The sequence below is a fragment of the Theropithecus gelada genome, chromosome 17, assembly GCF_003255815.1.
Source record: "Theropithecus gelada isolate Dixy chromosome 17, Tgel_1.0, whole genome shotgun sequence".
NCBI classification, from domain to species: domain Eukaryota; kingdom Metazoa; phylum Chordata; class Mammalia; order Primates; family Cercopithecidae; genus Theropithecus; species Theropithecus gelada.
This window is the reverse complement of record NC_037685.1, coordinates 53,590,411-53,609,642: the sequence shown is the minus strand read 5'-3', so window position 1 is coordinate 53,609,642 and position 19,232 is coordinate 53,590,411. Positions and strand designations below refer to the sequence as shown.

The following is a 19,232-nucleotide window of genomic DNA, read 5'->3' as shown; positions in this document are numbered from 1 at the left end:
AGTTCAAGTTTCCTGCTTGGCCTTCTCTGACTTTACCATTGCTAGGGTGCTGGGGTGAGGCATCACGTTGTAGCCAGGCCAGGGTGGAAGTCTAGGCTAACTGGCCTTTTTTGTGTGAATGGGATTAGGGTCTGTGGAGTAGAGAAACTTGTCTTACTGTTTCTCTAGCTGCTATTTCAACTGTATTTCCCCTACAGGTGTGTCATTTCTCTTGCCAGATTCAAGATTTTTTGTCTTTGGTTTTCAGAAATTTAAATTTGGTGTATCTTGGTGTTACTTTGGGTTTTATCCTTCCTAGTGTTTGCTAACCTTCTATCTGTAGATTTATGTCTTTTGCCAAATTTGAGACATTTAAAACAGTAGTGTTTTCGGAGGACTTTTCTAACTCTGTCCTCTTTTTCCTTTCCCTTTGGGACTCCAATGACATGAATGTTACTTTATTTTTTATTTTTTTAAATTTTGTTACCAGCCTACAGATCCCTAAGGCTCTGTTTTACTTTTCCCCCCACCCAGTCTGTTTTTCAGGTTGGGTACTATAATTCTATCTTCCTGTTCACTGATTCTTTCCATTTTATTCTTTATATCTTTTATTTATTTTCTAGAAGTTTCTGTGTGTTCATTTGTTTTTAAGTGCATGTGTATTGGTTGTTGGAGCACTTTCATGATGATTGCTTTAAAATCTTTGTCAGATATCTCCAGTATCTCTGTAATTTTGGTGTTGGCATCTGTTGTTTGTCCTTTTCTGTTTAAATTATAGTTTTCCTGGTGTTTGGCATGATAAATGATTTTTTTTTTTTTTTTTTTTTTTTTGAGACGGAGTCTCGCTCTGTCGCCCAGGCTGGAGTGCAGTGACCGGATCTCAGCTCACTGCAAGCTCCGCCTCCCGGGTTTACGCCATTCTCCTGCCTCAGCCTCCCGAGTAGCTGGGACTACAGGCGCCCACCACCTCGCCCGGCTAGTTTTTTTGTATTTTTTAGTAGAGACGGGGTTTCACCGGGTTAGCCAGGATGGTCTCGATCTCCTGACCTCGTGATCCGCCCGTCTCGGCCTCCCAAAGTGCTGGGATTACAGGCTTGAGCCACCGCGCCCGGCCGATAAATGATTTTTTTTATCTGAAACTTGAACATTTTGAGTGCTGTGTTATTGCCAAGTGGAGATAAAAGGTCAGCCTCTCTACGTGGCCTCTCTACACCTGTGGAGGAGAAACAGCTGGTTATTGCTGAGTGGATATGGGAGTTCTGGTTCCTTTCTGGACATTAGCTGATACTACCCTGACTAGAGAAGTAGGAGTTCCTTATCCTGTTCTCCACATAACCTCTACTGAGACCAAATGATTCTACTCCAGTGGATAAAGAAAATGTTCTTTGTACTATTATTAAAGAAATAAAAATTATTTAAAATAGCGTTTCTTCTTTTATTCTTTAAAATTACTTGCATGTTTTATAATTACATACTGTATGTTCATAATTCATTAGTTAATAAATAGGTGGGAGTCCCTGCCCTACTATTTTACTGCTAAAGAGACCCAATTGGATGTGTTTGGAGACAACTACATGAGATGCTAGAGCGAGTGTCTTCTTTTTCTGCAGCCTGGGAGCTAAAATTGTATCATAATCCTTCCTTCCTTTCCACTCACCCCCTTTGACCTTTGTCTGTAACATTTAACTTAGCTGCCTTTTGTTGTTTTTATCTGTGCTCTCATTGCTCAATTAGTTTCTGAAGTGTATTGATACACTTAGTTAATAATCTAGATCCTGGTGGTGGAGACTGTATAACGCTTGCCCCATGCCTTTCAGTAGTTTTCCTTTTTTAGCATAGTATTTTGACTTTCATGGAAAGCGGGAAGCATGTCTTTTAAAACTTTTGTGCAAGGAGTAAGGATATATATTTGTATTATATTCTGGAAGCTGTCATGTGTGCTTTCAAAAGAATTTCTCAAACATGCCGGGCTCATGACTGTAATCGCAGCACTTGGGTGGCCGAGGTGGGTGGATCACTTGAGGTCAGGAGTTCGAGACCAGCCTGGCCAACATGATAAAACCCTGTCTCTACTAAAAATACTAGCCAGGTGTGGTGGCAGGCACCTATAATCCCAGCTACTCAGGAGGCTGAGGTGGGAGAATTGCTTGAACCCAGGAGGCGGAAGTTGCAGTGAGCCGAAATCATGCCACTGCGCTTCAGCCTGGACGACAGAGCAAAAACTCCATCTCAAAAAAATAAAATAAAATAAAATAAAATAAAAAAGTCTCAGTCCATTTTGCATATGGTAGAAATTGTAGCTGTGTAATCTCCAAATGACTTAATTTAGGAAGCTTTGAGTTTCATTGTAAGTATTAGAGTTTAATAGGTTTTAAAGAGATCTTAGAACACTCCAAATTAGAAGTGATTTTTCTGGCTGGGTGCGGTGGCTCAAGCCTGTAATCCCAGCACTTTGGGAGGCCGAGACGGGTGGATCACGAGGTCAGGAGATCGAGACCATCCTGCCTAACACGGTGAAACCCCGTCTCTACTAAAAAAAATACAAAAAACTAGCTGGGTGAGGTGGCGGGCGCCTGTAGTCCCAGCTACTCGGGAGGCTGAGGCAGGAGAATGGCGTGAACCCGGGAGGCGGAGCTTGCAGTGAGCTGAGATCCGGCCACTGCACTCCAGCCTGGGCGACAGAGCGAGACTCCGTCTCAAAAAAAAAAAAAAAAAAAAAGAAGTGATTTTTCTCAGAAATTAGAGGTGAGTCAGGTCTACCTTTAATTCCTTAGCCCGTTATTACTGTTTTATCATTATGCATTTTTTCTGAGATGTAATTATTTGATAATTCTTTAAGTTGGTCAGCAGTAGTGGGGACAGGACAGGCAGACATTTTTAAAAGTTGGAATGAGTTTGTAAGTCACAAAATACAATTGAGAAGCAACTTTTACATAATGCTTATTTACCTTTCAATCTAGTAGCTGTTCTTTATGTGTGTTTATAAAGTCTTTTAAAATCTTTTTTTTAGGTAGGTAGCCATCCCAGCTTCCTGAAGGAGGTTCGAGATCACATGCAGGACTCTTTCTTAATGCAGCCTGAGGTGAGCAGGAGTGTAAATGGAGTTCAAGGCCTTCACATTTTCGAGCACTGCTACTACTGTCATTAATGTGTATCTGAAAAATCTTGTGCAATTTGAAATATATTAAAATTTCCAAACTTAAATTGTATCACATGATGAATGTTTTATCTCCAAGACATAGATAGGTTTCTAATTTCACTACTTTTACATGTATTTTCTTGTGATATGCTCATTTGTCTTTAGATATTCATGTTCTTAGGAAATTATTTTCAGCTATAATTTTTTTAGTGCACAATACCTTGTACACAGTAGGCATTTGATAATGGGATATAAAAATCCTCTCTTTTGTGCCTACCTGAAAAGTTAAAAAAAAAAAAAAAAAACCCTTTCAAAAAAATTTCTAAGCCTGTATTTCTGTTAATCCAGATACATGAATTAGTAATGTGTTTAAAATTAGGACGACTTTTAACTATAGTACAGTTATCAAGATAATGAAATTTACGTCAGTAAACTATTATCAGGTTAGTCAATAGAGCTTATTCAAATTTTGTCCATTAATGTCCCTTACAACAAATGAAAAACAATTATTTCTTGTCTAGAATCCAGTACAGGATCCTAGGCCATTATTTGTTTAAATATATTTTTTAGGCCGTTTCCCAACCCTCTTCTTCTGAGACCCCAATTCCAGATGTATTCCTGCCACTTTCCCAGTCACCGAGGCTTTGTTTTGTGTTGTTTTGTATTGTTTTTATATTGTTTTGTATCGGTTTTGCATTGTTGTTTCTATTTGTATTGTTTGTTTTTCCTAGTCTTTTTTTCCCTTCTGTACTCCATTTTGGAAAGTTTCTATTGCTGTATCTTTAAGTTTGCTGATCTTTTAAAAAATCATCTGTGAATACCATGCAGCATATTTTTTCAGATGTTATGTTTTTCATCTCTAAAAGTTCCATTTGAGTCTCTTTTGTATCTTCTATTTCCTGCCTAATTGTGTTCATGTTTTCCTCTACTACTATTTTAATATATTAGCATATTTATAATGTTCTTTCAACATCTTTGGCTACTGTGTTCGTATCTGCCATTTCTAGATCTGTTTCTATAGTTTGATTTTTATTTTTTTTCTTCTTCCGGGTAATGAGTCATTTTCCTGCCTTTTTTTTTTTTTTTTTGACAAAATGCCTGTCATTTTTAAGTTTGATTCAGAATATTGTGAATTTTACATTATTGGTTGCTGGATTTTGTTGTATTATTTTCAACGTTTTGTTGGACTTTGTTCTGGCATGGCGTGCTGTCAAATTAACCGTGAATTATTTGGATCCTTTTGAAGCTTGTTTTTAAGTTTTTGAAAATTCTTTGATAGAGCAAACTATAGTCTGTGGCTCTTCATTCATACTACCGTGATGATACCTGGAGAGATCTGAATCTTCCCGGGTTACAGGGTCATCCCACTCTTGAACAGGTCGCAATACAGAGTATTCCTGGCCATGTGTGTTCTTTGGGAATTGTTAGCCTAATGCTTTCTTGTGATTCTGGGGTTCTTTCTCTGGCCTTAGGTGCTTTCATCTCACAAATAATTCTAGCTGCCTTGAAAGCTTTGTGTTTCCTCAACTCAGTTTGACTAGTAAGTAGGCTCTGTTAACCTCCCCTTCCCCCAGCTATTTCTAGGCCTCAAGCTTTGGTAGCCACAGGACTCACTTGATTGGTTTCCCTTTTCTTAGGTATACAGTTCTGTGCTACCTTGTGTGTAGAGTTTGAAAACCATTGTTTGTGTGTGTGTGTGTGTAATTTTCTAGTTGTTAAAGGTGGGTAGGAGGTTTAAATCTAGTTTCTGTTGGTTGGGAGTGGAAGTTACCTCTGCTTTAATCTAAATAGTTCCCTAGTTTTTGTTTGTCTTTTACGACTTGACATTTTGAATACCACTTTGGAGAGCATCCCTCACTTTGTGTTTGTTTAATAGTCCCTCAAGATTAGATTGAGGTAATGCGTTTTTGGCGTGAATACCTCCTAAGCGATGGTGTGTCCCTCTTCGTGCACATCAGGAGGCACGTGCTGTCTGTGTTCTGTTACCGTGTGTTAACTTGTTGAAGGGGATGTCTGTCAGGTGTCTCCAGGGTGAAGTTGCTCTTTTTCTCTCTGTATCTGTTTAAATTAAGCAAACTTTTCACCCACTATTGTTAGCCATCTGTTGTCAATTAGAAAAAAATCCTTAAATTACAAAGTTAGAATATGTCTGTTAAAAGAAAAATTGTAAATTATACAGTAAGAGGGAAAAGTAAAACACAATGGTATATAAATTTTTAAACCCTTTTTTCTCTGCACAAACAAATCTTGCAATATGAAGAGATGATTTCCAGGTTTTATTGAATAAATGAATTGTAATTTTTACTTGAAATTATTTATTATAATAAATATTATAATATGTCATTGTTTAAGTTTTATTGCCACTTCTTCTAATCAAGGTTCTTCACTATTTCAGTGCTTTGGACTCCTTTGGTAATAAGGACAGATTCATTCTCAGAATGTTATTAAATGCATAAAATGCCTGTGATTACAAAGACAACCAATTATATCAAAATATAGTTACCAAAATATTTTAAAAATTTTTGAAATGTGCTGCTTTATTTTAATGTGTTTAGGAATAAAATACAGTGGTTAATAACTATAATTTTGAAGTAAAGTTGAATGTAGTTGATATGTTAAGGGATACTAAGAGTGATATAAAAATTGGGAATTTTTATTTTTGACAGTCATAGGCCCTATTAAACTAATGAAGTAAGTTTGTTGCCTCCAATCAGAGTGAAAGAGAATGTTAAATTTCAATTAGAGGTTAGTAAATATAAAGGTAATTTTTTTTACTGTGCAGTGTCACGGACTAAAGTTCATATTGTATTTGAATGTGGCTAGGAAAGTAGATAATATGCAGGCTGTATCTCAGGACCCCATATCCTAAATTAGATTTGCAGCAACAGGTACATCAAGCCATTCTTTCTTGATTACCTTCCCATGTGGTCTCCTTGCTTGGTCCAAATGTAACAAATGAAATATATTTCCTATATGTAGAAGGAAAATTTGAGAGAAGTTGTAAAGTCGTGACAGTTTTGATATCCACGTGAAATTGGTTAAAATTAAGATATAAGGTACATCTTTTAAATGAGTAGACTGAAAATGAGCCAGTTTGTCATAAACTTACCCATCATATCTACTTTTTACCTTTTCCATATCTTGTTTTACTTCGTTCTATCTCATTCTTTTTCACTGAAGTTACATGTAGGCTTATTTTTCCCCATGTCCAAAAAGGGAATATTTTAATTCTGAATTTATTCCACAAAGCTTTGTTCCTTTACATCACTAAATATGTGTTTATAGGATGCATATAAATTTGTATGAAATTTAAATATGATTATTTTGATTGCTTACATATGAAGCTGAGTAAACATGGCATAAAATTACATTTCCCTTTTGGCTAATGTTCTTTCATTAATTGGTTCTTTGAGGCAGCGGTAGCTGTGAAAGTGGCAGTATTGAAATATTCTCAGTGATTCTGTCATTCTGATAGTACTTTCTCATTTTCTTTTTCTTATTTTTTTTTCTTTGGAGACAGTCTCCCTCTGTTGCCCAGGCTGGAGTTCAGTGGCACGATCTTGGTTCACTGCAGCTTCTGCCTCCTGGGTTCAGGTGATTCTTGTGCCTCAGCCTCTCGGATAGCTGGGACTACAGGCATGCACCACCACGCCTGGCTAACTTTTGTATTTTTAGTAGAGATGGGGTTTCACCATGTTGGCCAGGCTAGTCTTGAACTCCCAACCTCGTGATCTGCCCACCTCAGCCTCCCAAAGTGTGGGGATTACAGGTGTGAGCCCCTGCACCCGGCCTTCATTCTCTTTAGATAAAATTATTTGTCTGTATGGAACAGTTGCCTAACTCCATGTTTACTTGATGTCTTAAAACTGTTACTAATTATTTAATCATTCTGCCAATAAAATCAGTGTTGGGATCATGGATAGACTCAGTCAGTTTGAAGAATGTTTCAAATAGAAATCAAATCCATGATTTGATTAGATGGTGGAACTTAATTTATATCAGTAAAGGAATTCTTTATAGGTGCCGATACATGGAGGCCTCTGCAGACATCCAGTGGGAGCTGGCTTTTCTGTCTTGCAAGCTTGCAACATAGTGGCAGTTGTCCCGAATATTTTATAGCATTACTAATTTGTACTATCATTTCAAGTTTTAAACATGTTATATTCTGTTTCATTGATTTGCTTTGTTTTTGTCCCTTTTCCAGTATAGAAATTTAAGTCATCAAATAGACCTCAGGAAACAAAAACAGAGCATTCTCCTCTATTGTACTTATACATCATGATAAGATATGTTTGCAGTCATTTTTATTTTTTCCTTGTCACTATTCTTTTGCAGTTGACAAATATTTTTGAAGGAGGACCTGTCATTAAAGAATGAGTTGATTTCCACTTTGAAAAGCAAAATTGAGGGCTTTCTTTAGTTGATATTTCAGTAAATGAGGAAGTAGGCAGCATAAGTGTTTTTTTTAATAGGATGATAATGAATGTGCATTCCTGGCACATAAACAGCTGTGGTTTCTTATACTTTTTCTATTCGTTTCAAGCTGAAAGATCTTTTTCTTGATGTTGATTGTATTTTTTTGTTTCTTTTTGCCTTCCATTTATTGCCTTCATTTTCTGAAACCCTGTGGTATTTGTGACATTTTTCCATGCAGTGTATTCATTTCAGTTGTTATTTTTGGCCTGATTGTTATGTATAACACCTATTACTTATGCTCTCTATGGAACAGTTTGAAGCCTTCTTATATTTTCATATTGTATAGATGCTCGTGGGTATGAAGACGGATTTAATTGCAACATCAGATGGAAAATGGATACAATTATTTTGCAACATGATTTGTGATATTTGATTTAACTTGATTATGACAGAATTTTGCAACCACTCAGAAAGAGGATCAAAACAGGTTGCACTTGAAGGCTAGCCTTTCTTTTTTATTTCTACCTTTTTTTTTCTTTTTGTGGAAGATGGGGGTCTTGCTGTATTGCCCAGGCTGTTATTGAACTCCTGAGCTCAAGCAGTTCTCTACAAAAAAAAAAATACACCCCCACCAAAAAAAATAGGTGATTGCTTGAACCCAGGCTGGTCTCAAATTCCTGGGCTCAAGCAATCCACCTCGCTAGGCTTCCCTGCGTGCTGGGATTACAGGTGTGAGCCACACCCTGCCTCTCATATTCTTTATCTCCTTTTTTTTTTTTTTTTTTCCATTATCTTGTTGGCACATATAGTCAGGCATTGCTTAATGACAAGAATACATTCTGAAAAATGCACTGTTAAGCAAGTTTGTTTTATGAACATCACAGAGTGTACTCAAACAAACCTAAATGGTATAGCCTGTTGCTGCTAGGCTACAAGCCTGCACAACGTGTTACTGTACTGAATACTGCAGGCAGTTGTAACACAATGGTAAGTAGTTGTGTATCTACATATGTCTAAACATAGAAAAGGTACAGTAAAAATAGGGCATTACAATCATTGAGTGAAACATCGTTATTTGGCACATTACTGTATTCACTTTTGGCAGGAGGCTTAACTTTATTATTATCTATTGATGAATTATTTACTTCATTTTATAGCCAGAAGTCATTTTGAATGTGGTTTAAATTTTTTTTTAATTCAAAAAATTTTTTGTGTTTGATTGTGATTGAATGAGATTTCAAATGTAGTAGATAGGTGATAAATCATTTTTAAGAGACGTTCCAGAAGTGCTTGGAACAATAGCAGCTCAGTGGGAAAATGATTTAAAATCTTCAAATTCATTCTTCACCATACTTTTTATTATTAAGGCTTATATTTCATAGTTCCATTTAATTTATTTTGTCAAATGACAAAGAAGTATATCCTCATTGTAAACAAAAAGCACTGTGCCTTTCCTAAATTTTCAGGTTTTACTTACCTTTATGTAGGGATTCTGTTAAACTAAATATAATAGAGAGAAAAACATTCTATTTTTGAAGGCAACTTTGATGATGATCATTGCTTTGTTTGAACCTTAACAGTTGTTGCATAGTCAATAGTTTGTATGTAGATGAAGACTCGTGACTCTAAACTTGTTTAGAGATTAGCAGGATTGTTTTGCAGAGACAAAAAGTGTAATGAAAAACTGGTAATTATTTTCTAGTTAAGTTGTGGTCTTAAAAATTATCTTTTTATGTTTCAAATTTTAGAAATACGGAAAACTGACAACTTGTACTGGTTGCCGAACACAGTGCAGGTTTTTTGATATGACTCAGTGTATAGGTCCTAATGGATATATGGAGCCATATTGTTCAACTGCTTGTATGAACAGTCACAAGACAAAATATGCAAAATCACAAAGTAAGTTTCACATATTTGGATAGTTAAAAAAACTTTACAAAATAATTTTTGCATAAATACTCTTAATGTTTTTATGCTTGTTTTTAAAAGCTTTTTATTTTCTATTAATCTTTTTGAAAACTGTTCTAATTATTTTGATTATTCTGTACTACTTTTTTAGTTCTCTTCATATCTGTGTTCTTAACTAAAATTGTTACTCCATCTAAAAAATTACCTAAAACTGAGTTTTTTCTCTGTATCTGTGTATGTTTTAGTGGCATAATATCAGAGTCCTTTATGACAGTATTTTTAAGGTGCAAATTATCTTCATTATTGAAGGTGCAAATAATAATAGTTTATTTTTTAACAGAAACGTCTATAATCTCAGCAGTTAAGATAAAAAAAAAACTTTTTTATTACTTTATAAACAAATCAGATATGTACCTTTTCTTTCCTAGGTTTGGGAATTATTTGCCATTTTTGTAAGCGAAACTCTTTACCTCAATACCAAGCCACAATGCCTGATGGAAAACTGTATAACTTTTGCAATTCCAGTTGTGTGGCTAAATTTCAGGTTTGTTGTTTATTTTGCATAACCCATGCCCCCAATAAAATACACATAGAAAATAACCAGTGTAATATAATATGCTTTATCTTTATTTTATCTTAATTTTTACATAGTTTGTTGAGGGTCAAATTGGAAGGTGGATATCCTAGTCACAGAATATGCAGCTGTACCAGTTTTCCATTTTAGCCTGGATATTCTAATTGAAATTATAATTGCTACTCTGATGTAGATTTTGAAGGAAAAGAAATTTTAATATAGTTTAGTTCAGTGCTGATGTGTAGTTTTTTCTTATTAGATGGTTTGAATAAAATGTGAACCGTGAGTGGAACTCTTACATGACAAATGGATGGAGGACCTAGATGTGTTTAGCCTAGAAGTGATAAGAATACATGCTTTCTTCATATGTTAGAAACAGACCATGTAAAGGGGGAATTAGATTTTTTACACGAGGCCTTAATTTAATGCAAGATCAGTTTTGGGGAGACATCTTTCATTTTGGTGAATGTAGACAAAGACTTTCTGACGTAGTTCTTCAAATTTGGAGTATGGATAGTCTCAGAAGATAGATTATTGGAAGCGCTCAAACTTAACCTTGTTGACCACTAGGAAGGAATAGTTAAGAGAGAATTCAGCCATTAGTTAGGTGATACGATTAGGTTTACCTGTTGTGTGTGAAAATTTCAGGGTATTACCCAAAGGTTCAAACCTGTGCATAAAGCCATGCTTCATGAGTTAATTCATCCAACAATTCTGCTTTGTTCCAGGTGCTGTGCTCTATGTTCATTTATTTAAACTGAACATATAGTTTCTTAAGTATGTTATAATAGTTACTATATCACTTATTAGTATTTAAATTGAGGTATTTTTGAATTCAAATGAGTGTCAGTTTTTGTTAATAGTAATATTCTTACTGAACTTAGGTGATAAACCACATTTCAGACTTGTTATTTTAGAAGTTGGGATCATGGCCATTGATACATCCTTACAGTGGTAGATACTGCTTTTGCCTTGTTGGCTTTTCTTAAACTAGAAATTAAGGAATAATTAATTAAAAGAGAGGCAGACAGTGTCTGGAGTATGCTGCTTGTCAGATCTTGAACTTTGTTTTTTGATGTTGTTGGATAAACTAAACTGATAATTGAAAATGTTGTAACTGCCCTTTTCATTAATGAAACTTGTATCACGCATGATTTGATAAGATCCTCTGTATATGTACATTGTATATTTTAAGATATACAGTTATCCTTCGATATCCATGGGCAAGTGGTACCAGGACCTCCTGCAGATATAAAAATCCAGGGATGCCCAAATCCCTTATATAATATGGCATAGTATTTGCATGTAACCTACAATGCAAGTCTTCCTGTGTACTTTAAATCACCTCTAGATTATACTTAATATCTAATGCTATGTAAATGCTATGTAAAGAGTTGTTATACTGTGTTGTTTAGGGAATAGTGACAAGAAGAAAATGACTGTACGTGTCCATACAGATGCAATCATCTTTTTTTAAAAATTTTTGATCCTCTGTTGGTTGAATCCATGCATATGTAGGACCGACTGTACTTAATTTAGGCTCTTATTTTGAGGAATACATCCAGATAGACCTAGAGGTAGCCTCATCACTCTGCATATAAATACAAAATTGACAGAAAAGCAACGTTTTTCCCTTTATCATAAAGCAAACCATATATTTTGAACTTTATATCTTCATTAGGTGTTTTTCCTTTTAAAAGTAAGATAATAGGATAGTATTCCCTCTTAGTCCATTCAGGCTGCTATTACAGAATACCTTAGACTGGTAGCTTATAAATAGAAATTTGTTTCTCATAGTCTGTAGGTGAGTAAGTCCAAGATAAGGCACCGGGAATTTGTTGTCTGATGAAGGTCTGTTCCTCATGGATGGTACCTTCTTGCTGTGTTATCACATGGTGAAAGTAGCAAACAAGCTCCCTCAGGCTTCTTTTATAAGAGTACTGACTGATTAGATCATGAGGGGGGAGCTCTAATGGTCTGACCACCTTTTCAAAGCCTCTATCTCTTCTAATACTGTCACCTTGAGGTTTAGGATTTCAACCTTTGAATTTGTGGGGGAACACTAACATTCAGACTGTAGCATATTCCATTTGTTTTGAAAGACTAGTTAACTTTAATGGGGCTCAAATTTTTGGGAAACACTAAGGGTAATATTGGCTTTTATTTTTTAAATTTATTCATCTGATAGTCTTAAATCTGTATATCTTATTTTTCACAAACTTGGTGTTGTACAGTGTATGCAGAAGTTTTAAAAATGGTAGTTTTTTTCTCCTACTGTGCATTGAATAGCTAATTTTTATTAACTATTTCATGCATTAAGATTGTATATAATATATGTGTGATACGGTTAAAAAGAATGATAATTAAATACCAGTGTCCTCACCATTCAGATTAGGAATTAGAAAAAATCTGTTAATGTCCATGTATACTTATATTGTGTCTTGTTCTGTAAATTTTTTTTTTTTTTGGAGACAGAATCTCACTCTGTTGCCCAGGTTGGAGTACAGTGGCATGATCTTGACTCGCTGCATCCTCTGCCTCCTGGGTTCAAGTGATTCTGCCTCAGCCTCCCGAGTAGCTGGGATTACAGGCACCTGCCACCATGCCCAGCTAATTTTTGTATTTTTAGTAGAGACAGACTTTCACCACGTTGGCCAAGCTGTTCTCGAACTCCTGACTTCCAGCAATCCACCCGCCTCTGCCTCCCAGAGTACTGGGATTACTTATAGGTGTGAGCTACAGTGTCCAGCCTGTAAATTGTTTTAACTTTAAAAAAAGGAATACTAAAATTCCTGGTATGAACACCAGTGTGTAAATCTTTTTTCTCCTAATGATCAATTTTTAAATGTAACATAAGCCGATTTCTTTTCCTTTTTTTTTTTTTTTTTTTTTTGAGATGGAGTGTCGCTGTCACCCAGGCTGGAATGCAGTGGTGTGATCTCGGATCACCACAATCTTTGCCTCCTGGGTTCAAGCGATTTTCCCTGTCTCAGCCTCCCCCGTAGCTGCGATTACAGGCATGTGCCACCACGCTTGGCTAATTTTATTATTATTGTTTTTTTGAGACGGAGTCTCGCTCTGTCTCCCAGGCTGGAGTGCAGTGGCGTGATCTCGGCTCACTGCAAGCTCCGCTTCCTGGGTTCCCGCCATTCTCCTGCCTCAACCTCCTGAGTAGCTGGGACTACAGGCACCTGCCACCACCCCCAGCTAATTTTTTGTATTTTTAGTAGAAATTGGGTTTTACCATGTTAGCCAGGATGGTCTCCATCTCCTGACCTAGTGATCCACCCGCCTTGGCCTCCCAAAGTACTGGGATTACAGGCATGAGCCACCACGCCTGGCCTAATTTTTGTATTTTTAGTAGAGATGGTGTTTCGCCATGTCGACCAGGCTGGTCTCGAACTCCTGACCTCAGGTGATCTGCCCGCCTTGACCTCCCAAAGTGCTAGAATTACAGATGTGAGCCACGGTGCCTGGCCAACATAGGCCTATTTCACTGGTAGTCTTGGAATGAAAAGTGTAGTAGTGATGCAGTGGCACAAAACATTAGTAAATTAGATATTTGATGGTTATTGGAGATAGCAATAAGAACTAGGTTTTTGTTTTTTTAAACTTCTGTTAGTTCAGAACATGGGCAACTTAACCTCACTATTATTTGCTTACTATTACTTCCTTATATTTTCTTTAAGTAAACAGATCATGATTGAATGTATGATTTTTTCTTTTTTCTTTTATTTTAGGTAAATAATTCTGTGGTTAAAAAATAAATTGAATTTCAATTTTATAAAACTAACATTTACTATTATAATTTTTAAGGACAAAATTTGGAAATGAGTTTTATGTGCTGAAAAGATATCTAAGCAAGATACATGTTACTTTCTGGACATCGTGGATATTTGACAGTAATCATAAATAGAAATTCAAAAATACATGTCAGGCTTAGTATCTTTTGTTCTTTGTTTTAGGCTCTAAGTATGCAGTCATCTCCAAATGGCCAGTTTGTAGCGCCAAGTGATATTCAGTTGAAATGCAACTACTGCAAAAATTCCTTTTGTTCAAAACCAGAAATCCTGGAATGGGAGGCAAGTTGTATTTTGCAATGTGTGTTATCTAGTGCTAAAAAGAAAGTCTAGTAAAATATGTGTTGTATTTCCATCTGGAAACCTATTTCTTGGTAGAGAAGAATATGCTTTTCAGATTTTTTTTGTGATTGGATTATTCTCATGTGGGAGTGGAAAACCAACAGAGGATCTATTTCTTTTTAGGTCCAAGAAAAATTATTGAAGTCATATTCCTGATACATTATGTTCATAATAGTTTACAGAATGTCACTTTGTTTAGCTACGTACCTAGAGCAATTGTGTTTCCTTTTTTTGTCCCATGTTTCTCCCTGTCCTGTATTATGAGAACTATATTTTCTATCACTCAGCACCTGTACATATTAGAATGTATTAGTCATATACCACATTGTCACTTATAAAGTGATACAATTCTGGGGGGAGGGGGAGGGATAGCATTAGGAGATACACCTAATGTAAATGACAAGTTAATGGGTGCAGCACACTAACATGGCTCATGTATACATATGTAACAAACCTGCACGTTGTGCACATGTACCCTAGAACTTAAAGTATAATTAAAAAAAAAAAGAAAATGATACAATTCTGTAATTGTTTTTTTTTCTTTCTTTTTTTTTTTTTCTTCCTCAGAGTCTGGCTTTGTTGCCCAGGCTGGAATGCAATGGCATGATCTCGGCTCACTGCAATCTCTGTCTCCTCAGTTGAGGTGATTCTCCTGCCTCAGCCTCCCAAGTAGCTAGGACTACAGGTGGGCACCACCATGCCCAGCTAATTTTTGTATTTTTAGTAGAGATGGGGTTTCAACATGTTGGCCAGGCTGGTCTCGAACTCCTGACCTCAAGTGATCCGCCCGCCTCAGCCTCCCAAAGTGCTGGAATTACAGGCATGAGCCACCACGCCTGGCCATAATTGTGTTTTAATAAACGAATAGTGGCCTGTGAATCCCAATACAAGTTTATTTTCTTTTCCCGTTTTTCACTAGTTTACTAATTTGCTTTGACATGTCTCAATTAGCAACAACTCTGATCATTGACTTTTATTTCATAAGGGGGCAGTAATAGATGGATAGATGGACAAGGCTGCCCAGGCTGCCCATTGCTTTCTTGAGCAATGCTTGCCTTTGGCCATTGTTTCTTTTCACTCCTTTAGGGGTGGGGCTGGGTGGGAGGTAGTGCATGGAGTATATGATAAAATGGTATACAAGATTTAGAAGATGTAGTATTAACACTGTTCTTGAGTCAAAATTTATTAGTAGCTGTTGGTGAGTCATTCAGTATCTAAGTCTTAGGTGAAAGGTGGTACTCAGAACTGGATTACATGATTTCTTTCTTTCTTTTTTTTTTTTTTTGAGATGGAGTCTTGCTCTGTTGCCTAGGCTGGAGTAGCAATGGTGTAATCTTAGCTAACTGCAACCTCCACCTCCCAGGTTCAATCGATTCTCCTGCCTCAGTTTCCCAAGTAGCTGGAATTACAGGCGCCTGCCACCATGCCTGGCTAATTTTTGTATTTTTAGTAGAGATGGGGTTTCACCATGTTGGCCAGGCTGGTCTTGAACTCCCAACATTAGGTGATCCGCCCGCCTTGGCCTCCCAAAGTGCTGAGGTTACTGGCATGAGCCACTGCACCCAGCCTGGATTACATGATTTCTAAAATACTTTGGAAACCTGAAATTTCATTTTAACCGTTTAGTGACTGGAACATTTTTTAGTTTATTATATTCTTCGGTGCTGTCTCCAGATCATTTAAACCAATCCCTATTTGAGACTGTTGTTGGCGTCCAGTGATGATTCTTAGTGACTGATAACCTTTAAGTAACAGCAGTAAGAATGAAGGCCCAGTAAGAGATAATAAAGGATAAAGGAGTGATGAGGGAATAAAGAAAGAAATCCATTAGCAAGCACACAGAATAATAGGGTCATAGAAAATGAAGATCCTGCATACACTGAATTTTGGTACTAGATGAAAATGTGGTCCTTTCCGCTGCATTTATGTCAGTGCTACCCCACTTTTGTAGTTGTTTTGGGGTGTTGCTTTTATTTACATGGAGGTTAAGTGTTAGAAGCAGTTAAGAGACACTGCCACACTGAATGAGAGTTGAGTGTGTCCCCCGGGAGATTGAGAATTCAGTGGTCTCTTGCTCCTCACTCCGTGTGGCTTCTTTGTTACCTTCTTCCTTTTATAAATTACACAGTCATAATGGGGCAACTTTCCACTAATGATTGTCTTACTACTTGAGTTGATTCCCAGACTCCCTCACCTTCCTTATTCCGGTCTTCACATGTCTTTGCTAAGTGTCAAGTAGATGGTTTAGACTTAGTGTAGCCTGCTCAATAGTGAGAGGAAAGCTGCCTCCCTGGAAGCTGTAACTTGTTCATACCTGCTTGGGTGGGTGTTTGGAAAGCAGCTCTGGCTATTGTGGGTTTGGGCCTGGGAGACGCTAATCATATTCCATTCAAAGGAAGCAACTCAGTCTCAAGTTCTGCAGCACACTGTGTGATGGCACCAGATTGGATGCTTTACCCATGATGATGTGTTACTGCTAAGGTGTGTGCTGGGGATGTGGTGGAGCCTACTTGTTTAAACTCGACAAAGGATTTTTCTTTTTGACTGAAAATATTATTAGTGTCATAATTTTTATCTTTTTTTAGTTTACCTATGCTGTATTTTCCATCATTTTCTTCCCATTTCTCCAATTATGTTAGCAACACCAGTGTATCATCTTATTTAGTGATACTTTTACTTTCATTGACCAATTTTAGGGTAGCTAATGGCATTGAATTTTGTGGAGCTATGTTTAAATTTGGCAGTGAATTGGTTAAACTAGGCATCCATGGCCTGTAGGAAATGTATCCCCAAGGATCTTAACATCAAATAGGTAAATGATTTAACTTTGCTTCTGTGAAAGTGGCTTGTTTATTTCTTAAGCTTGTTCTCCAGGTGGTTGTCATATACTTACCAAGGTTCCCATTGTGCATTTAGAACAAAGTGCATCAGTTCTGCAGCAAAACTTGTTCAGATGACTATAAGAAGTTGCATTGCATAGTTACATATTGCGAATACTGTCAAGAGGAGAAGACTCTTCATGAAACAGTAAATTTCTCTGGCGTTAAGAGACCTTTCTGTAGTGAAGGCAAGTGTATATACAGTGTTGTTCATAACATTTATTGATATTTAATGTTTTTTGCCAAAATACTTTAATATATCCAGAGTGGCTGCACAGTTTTAATGTAGCCAAACAAAAAAATTGAGTTTACGTTTCTGCTGACTTGTTTTGTTATTTTATATGTGTTTGTAGACATGGGCTTCAAGATGGTTTTATCTCTAAAAATTTGATAACCTCTTATTTCATTAAAGTTTTAGAATAAAATAAAAGCATTGTCATACCATGTTATTTCTAAACCTACACATTGTGGTCTGAAAGTTGGTTTTCCAAGTGGATTAAAATTGTTTTCTGAAAATTAGCTCCATTTTCCCTGCCCAGCTCACTACTTAACCTGCAAAGGTTTTCAATATGTATACCAGAAAGAAAATCACATATGGCAGTACTAAAATGGGAACTTTTAGGTATTCAATTTGGGGTGCCAGGGAAACACTGGGTTCTGTTTTAGTATGTTCAAGAATTCCCTTTCCTCTTATCTACACTTTTGCTGCTCTGGTGCCAGGCAGCAGATTATACAGATGAATTCAAATTCTAAATCTACTTATCCAGAGATAGGAACGAGGATTGTAGCTATGGATTTTGGGGTTCTTGTTAATTCCTGTTCCCAAAGGTGACATTCTTGCTCTAAGCTGGCTTTCACTTTCTATCTTTGGCCCTTGGCACTGAACTCCCAGCTTTCCTGTCTGCTATCTTTACCTATAATTTTTTAATGAGGAATAATTTTTTCTGGATCTACTTTTTCTGTGGATTCCTAACTGCTAGTTTGGAGTAAGAGAAAGGTGGGAAAATCCTAAATGTCAGCAGTGGAGAATGACAGCAAAATTAAAAGATTTATCAGTTCAGTTCATTCAACTAGTGCGTTCATTTACAGTCTTTTTTTTTTTTTGAGACGGAGTCTCGCTCTGTCGCCCAGGCTGGAGTGCAGTGGCCAGATCTCAGCTCACTGCAAGCTCCGCCTCCCGGGTTCACGCCATTCTCCTGCCTCAGCCTCCCGAGTAGCTGGGACTACAAGCACCCGCCGCCTCGCCCGGCTAGTTTTTTGTATTTTTAGTAGAGACGGGGTTTCACCGTGTTAGCCAGGATGGTCTCGATCTCCTGACCTTGTGATCCACCCGTCTCGGCCTCCCAAAGTGCTGGGATTACAGGCTTGAGCCACCGCGCCCGGCCTCATTTACAGTCTTAACATGTAATGTAAAGTCATGTCCGTAAGAGGGTGCTGCTTGCTTATAAAACAAGGCATTCCTATTTAAATTTAATTTTGTACATTTCACCTGAAATGGAAAGTAACTATGTTTCACTGTTAAGATCAAAGCTATAATGAAAAATGGCAAATCTTATAATGTTTCATTGAAAAGATTGATTCTGAATTAGTCTTTTTACATTTGAGTTGTGCAATGACATTCTTACTGCTTCATAAATCTGAACATACTGATGTTGGTTGCTCATGTATGTTGTTAATTGTCTGCCATTTGGATCATATGAACTTTACTAAAATGAATAGACAATTAGCAGCAAATAGGTAATTGACATTCAAGAAGATAATTTTCAGTTGGAGGGATTTATACATCCAGCTGGGTGTAATAGCATTTTAAAAAAGAACGTGTGTTTCTTTCCTGTTAAATGACATGTTTTTTGCTTTCTCTTGCTGCACCTAGTTCTCTGCTAGAACCTGTCAGAAATAACAAAACACATAATACCTAGTATTACCGTCAAACTCTAGTTAGATAAAGCTAAAAAGGTAAACTTTAAAGAATATTTTAAAATATAGTTCAAGGTAACAAGTCATAGGACAGTACATAAATGATTGCTAAATAAATTATGTAGAAAACAATTGCAGTTCATGTTTGCAAATAGGAAATGTCATTTTAAACTAGGTTGACGTTGGCAGCATTTGTGGTAGGGGTATAATTTGAGGTCCTTATGAAAGGATGAATAGGATTTTAGTAGATAACATGTAAGTCATTCTACTTACATAGC

At 36.7% G+C, this 19,232-nt stretch overlaps 1 protein-coding gene across 10 annotated transcripts in view; it reads left to right on the top strand.

Moving 5' to 3' along the window:
* The window catches only part of ZMYM2 (zinc finger MYM-type containing 2), a 131,712-nt gene that overhangs the window by 58,614 nt on the left and 53,866 nt on the right, over window positions 1–19,232 (top strand). For all 10 annotated transcript variants that reach the window (XR_003116473.1, XM_025364185.1, XM_025364193.1 and 7 more), the window contains 5 exons: window positions 2,990–3,061; window positions 9,283–9,433; window positions 9,871–9,986; window positions 13,982–14,098; window positions 17,075–17,225. Coding sequence is in view for 9 of the 10 variants with exons in the window: in XM_025364185.1 (XP_025219970.1) it covers window positions 2,990–3,061; window positions 9,283–9,433; window positions 9,871–9,986; window positions 13,982–14,098; window positions 17,075–17,225 (607 nt within the window). In the remaining variant the exon portion in view is untranslated. The remainder of the gene's footprint in view (window positions 1–2,989; window positions 3,062–9,282; window positions 9,434–9,870; window positions 9,987–13,981; window positions 14,099–17,074; window positions 17,226–19,232) is intronic.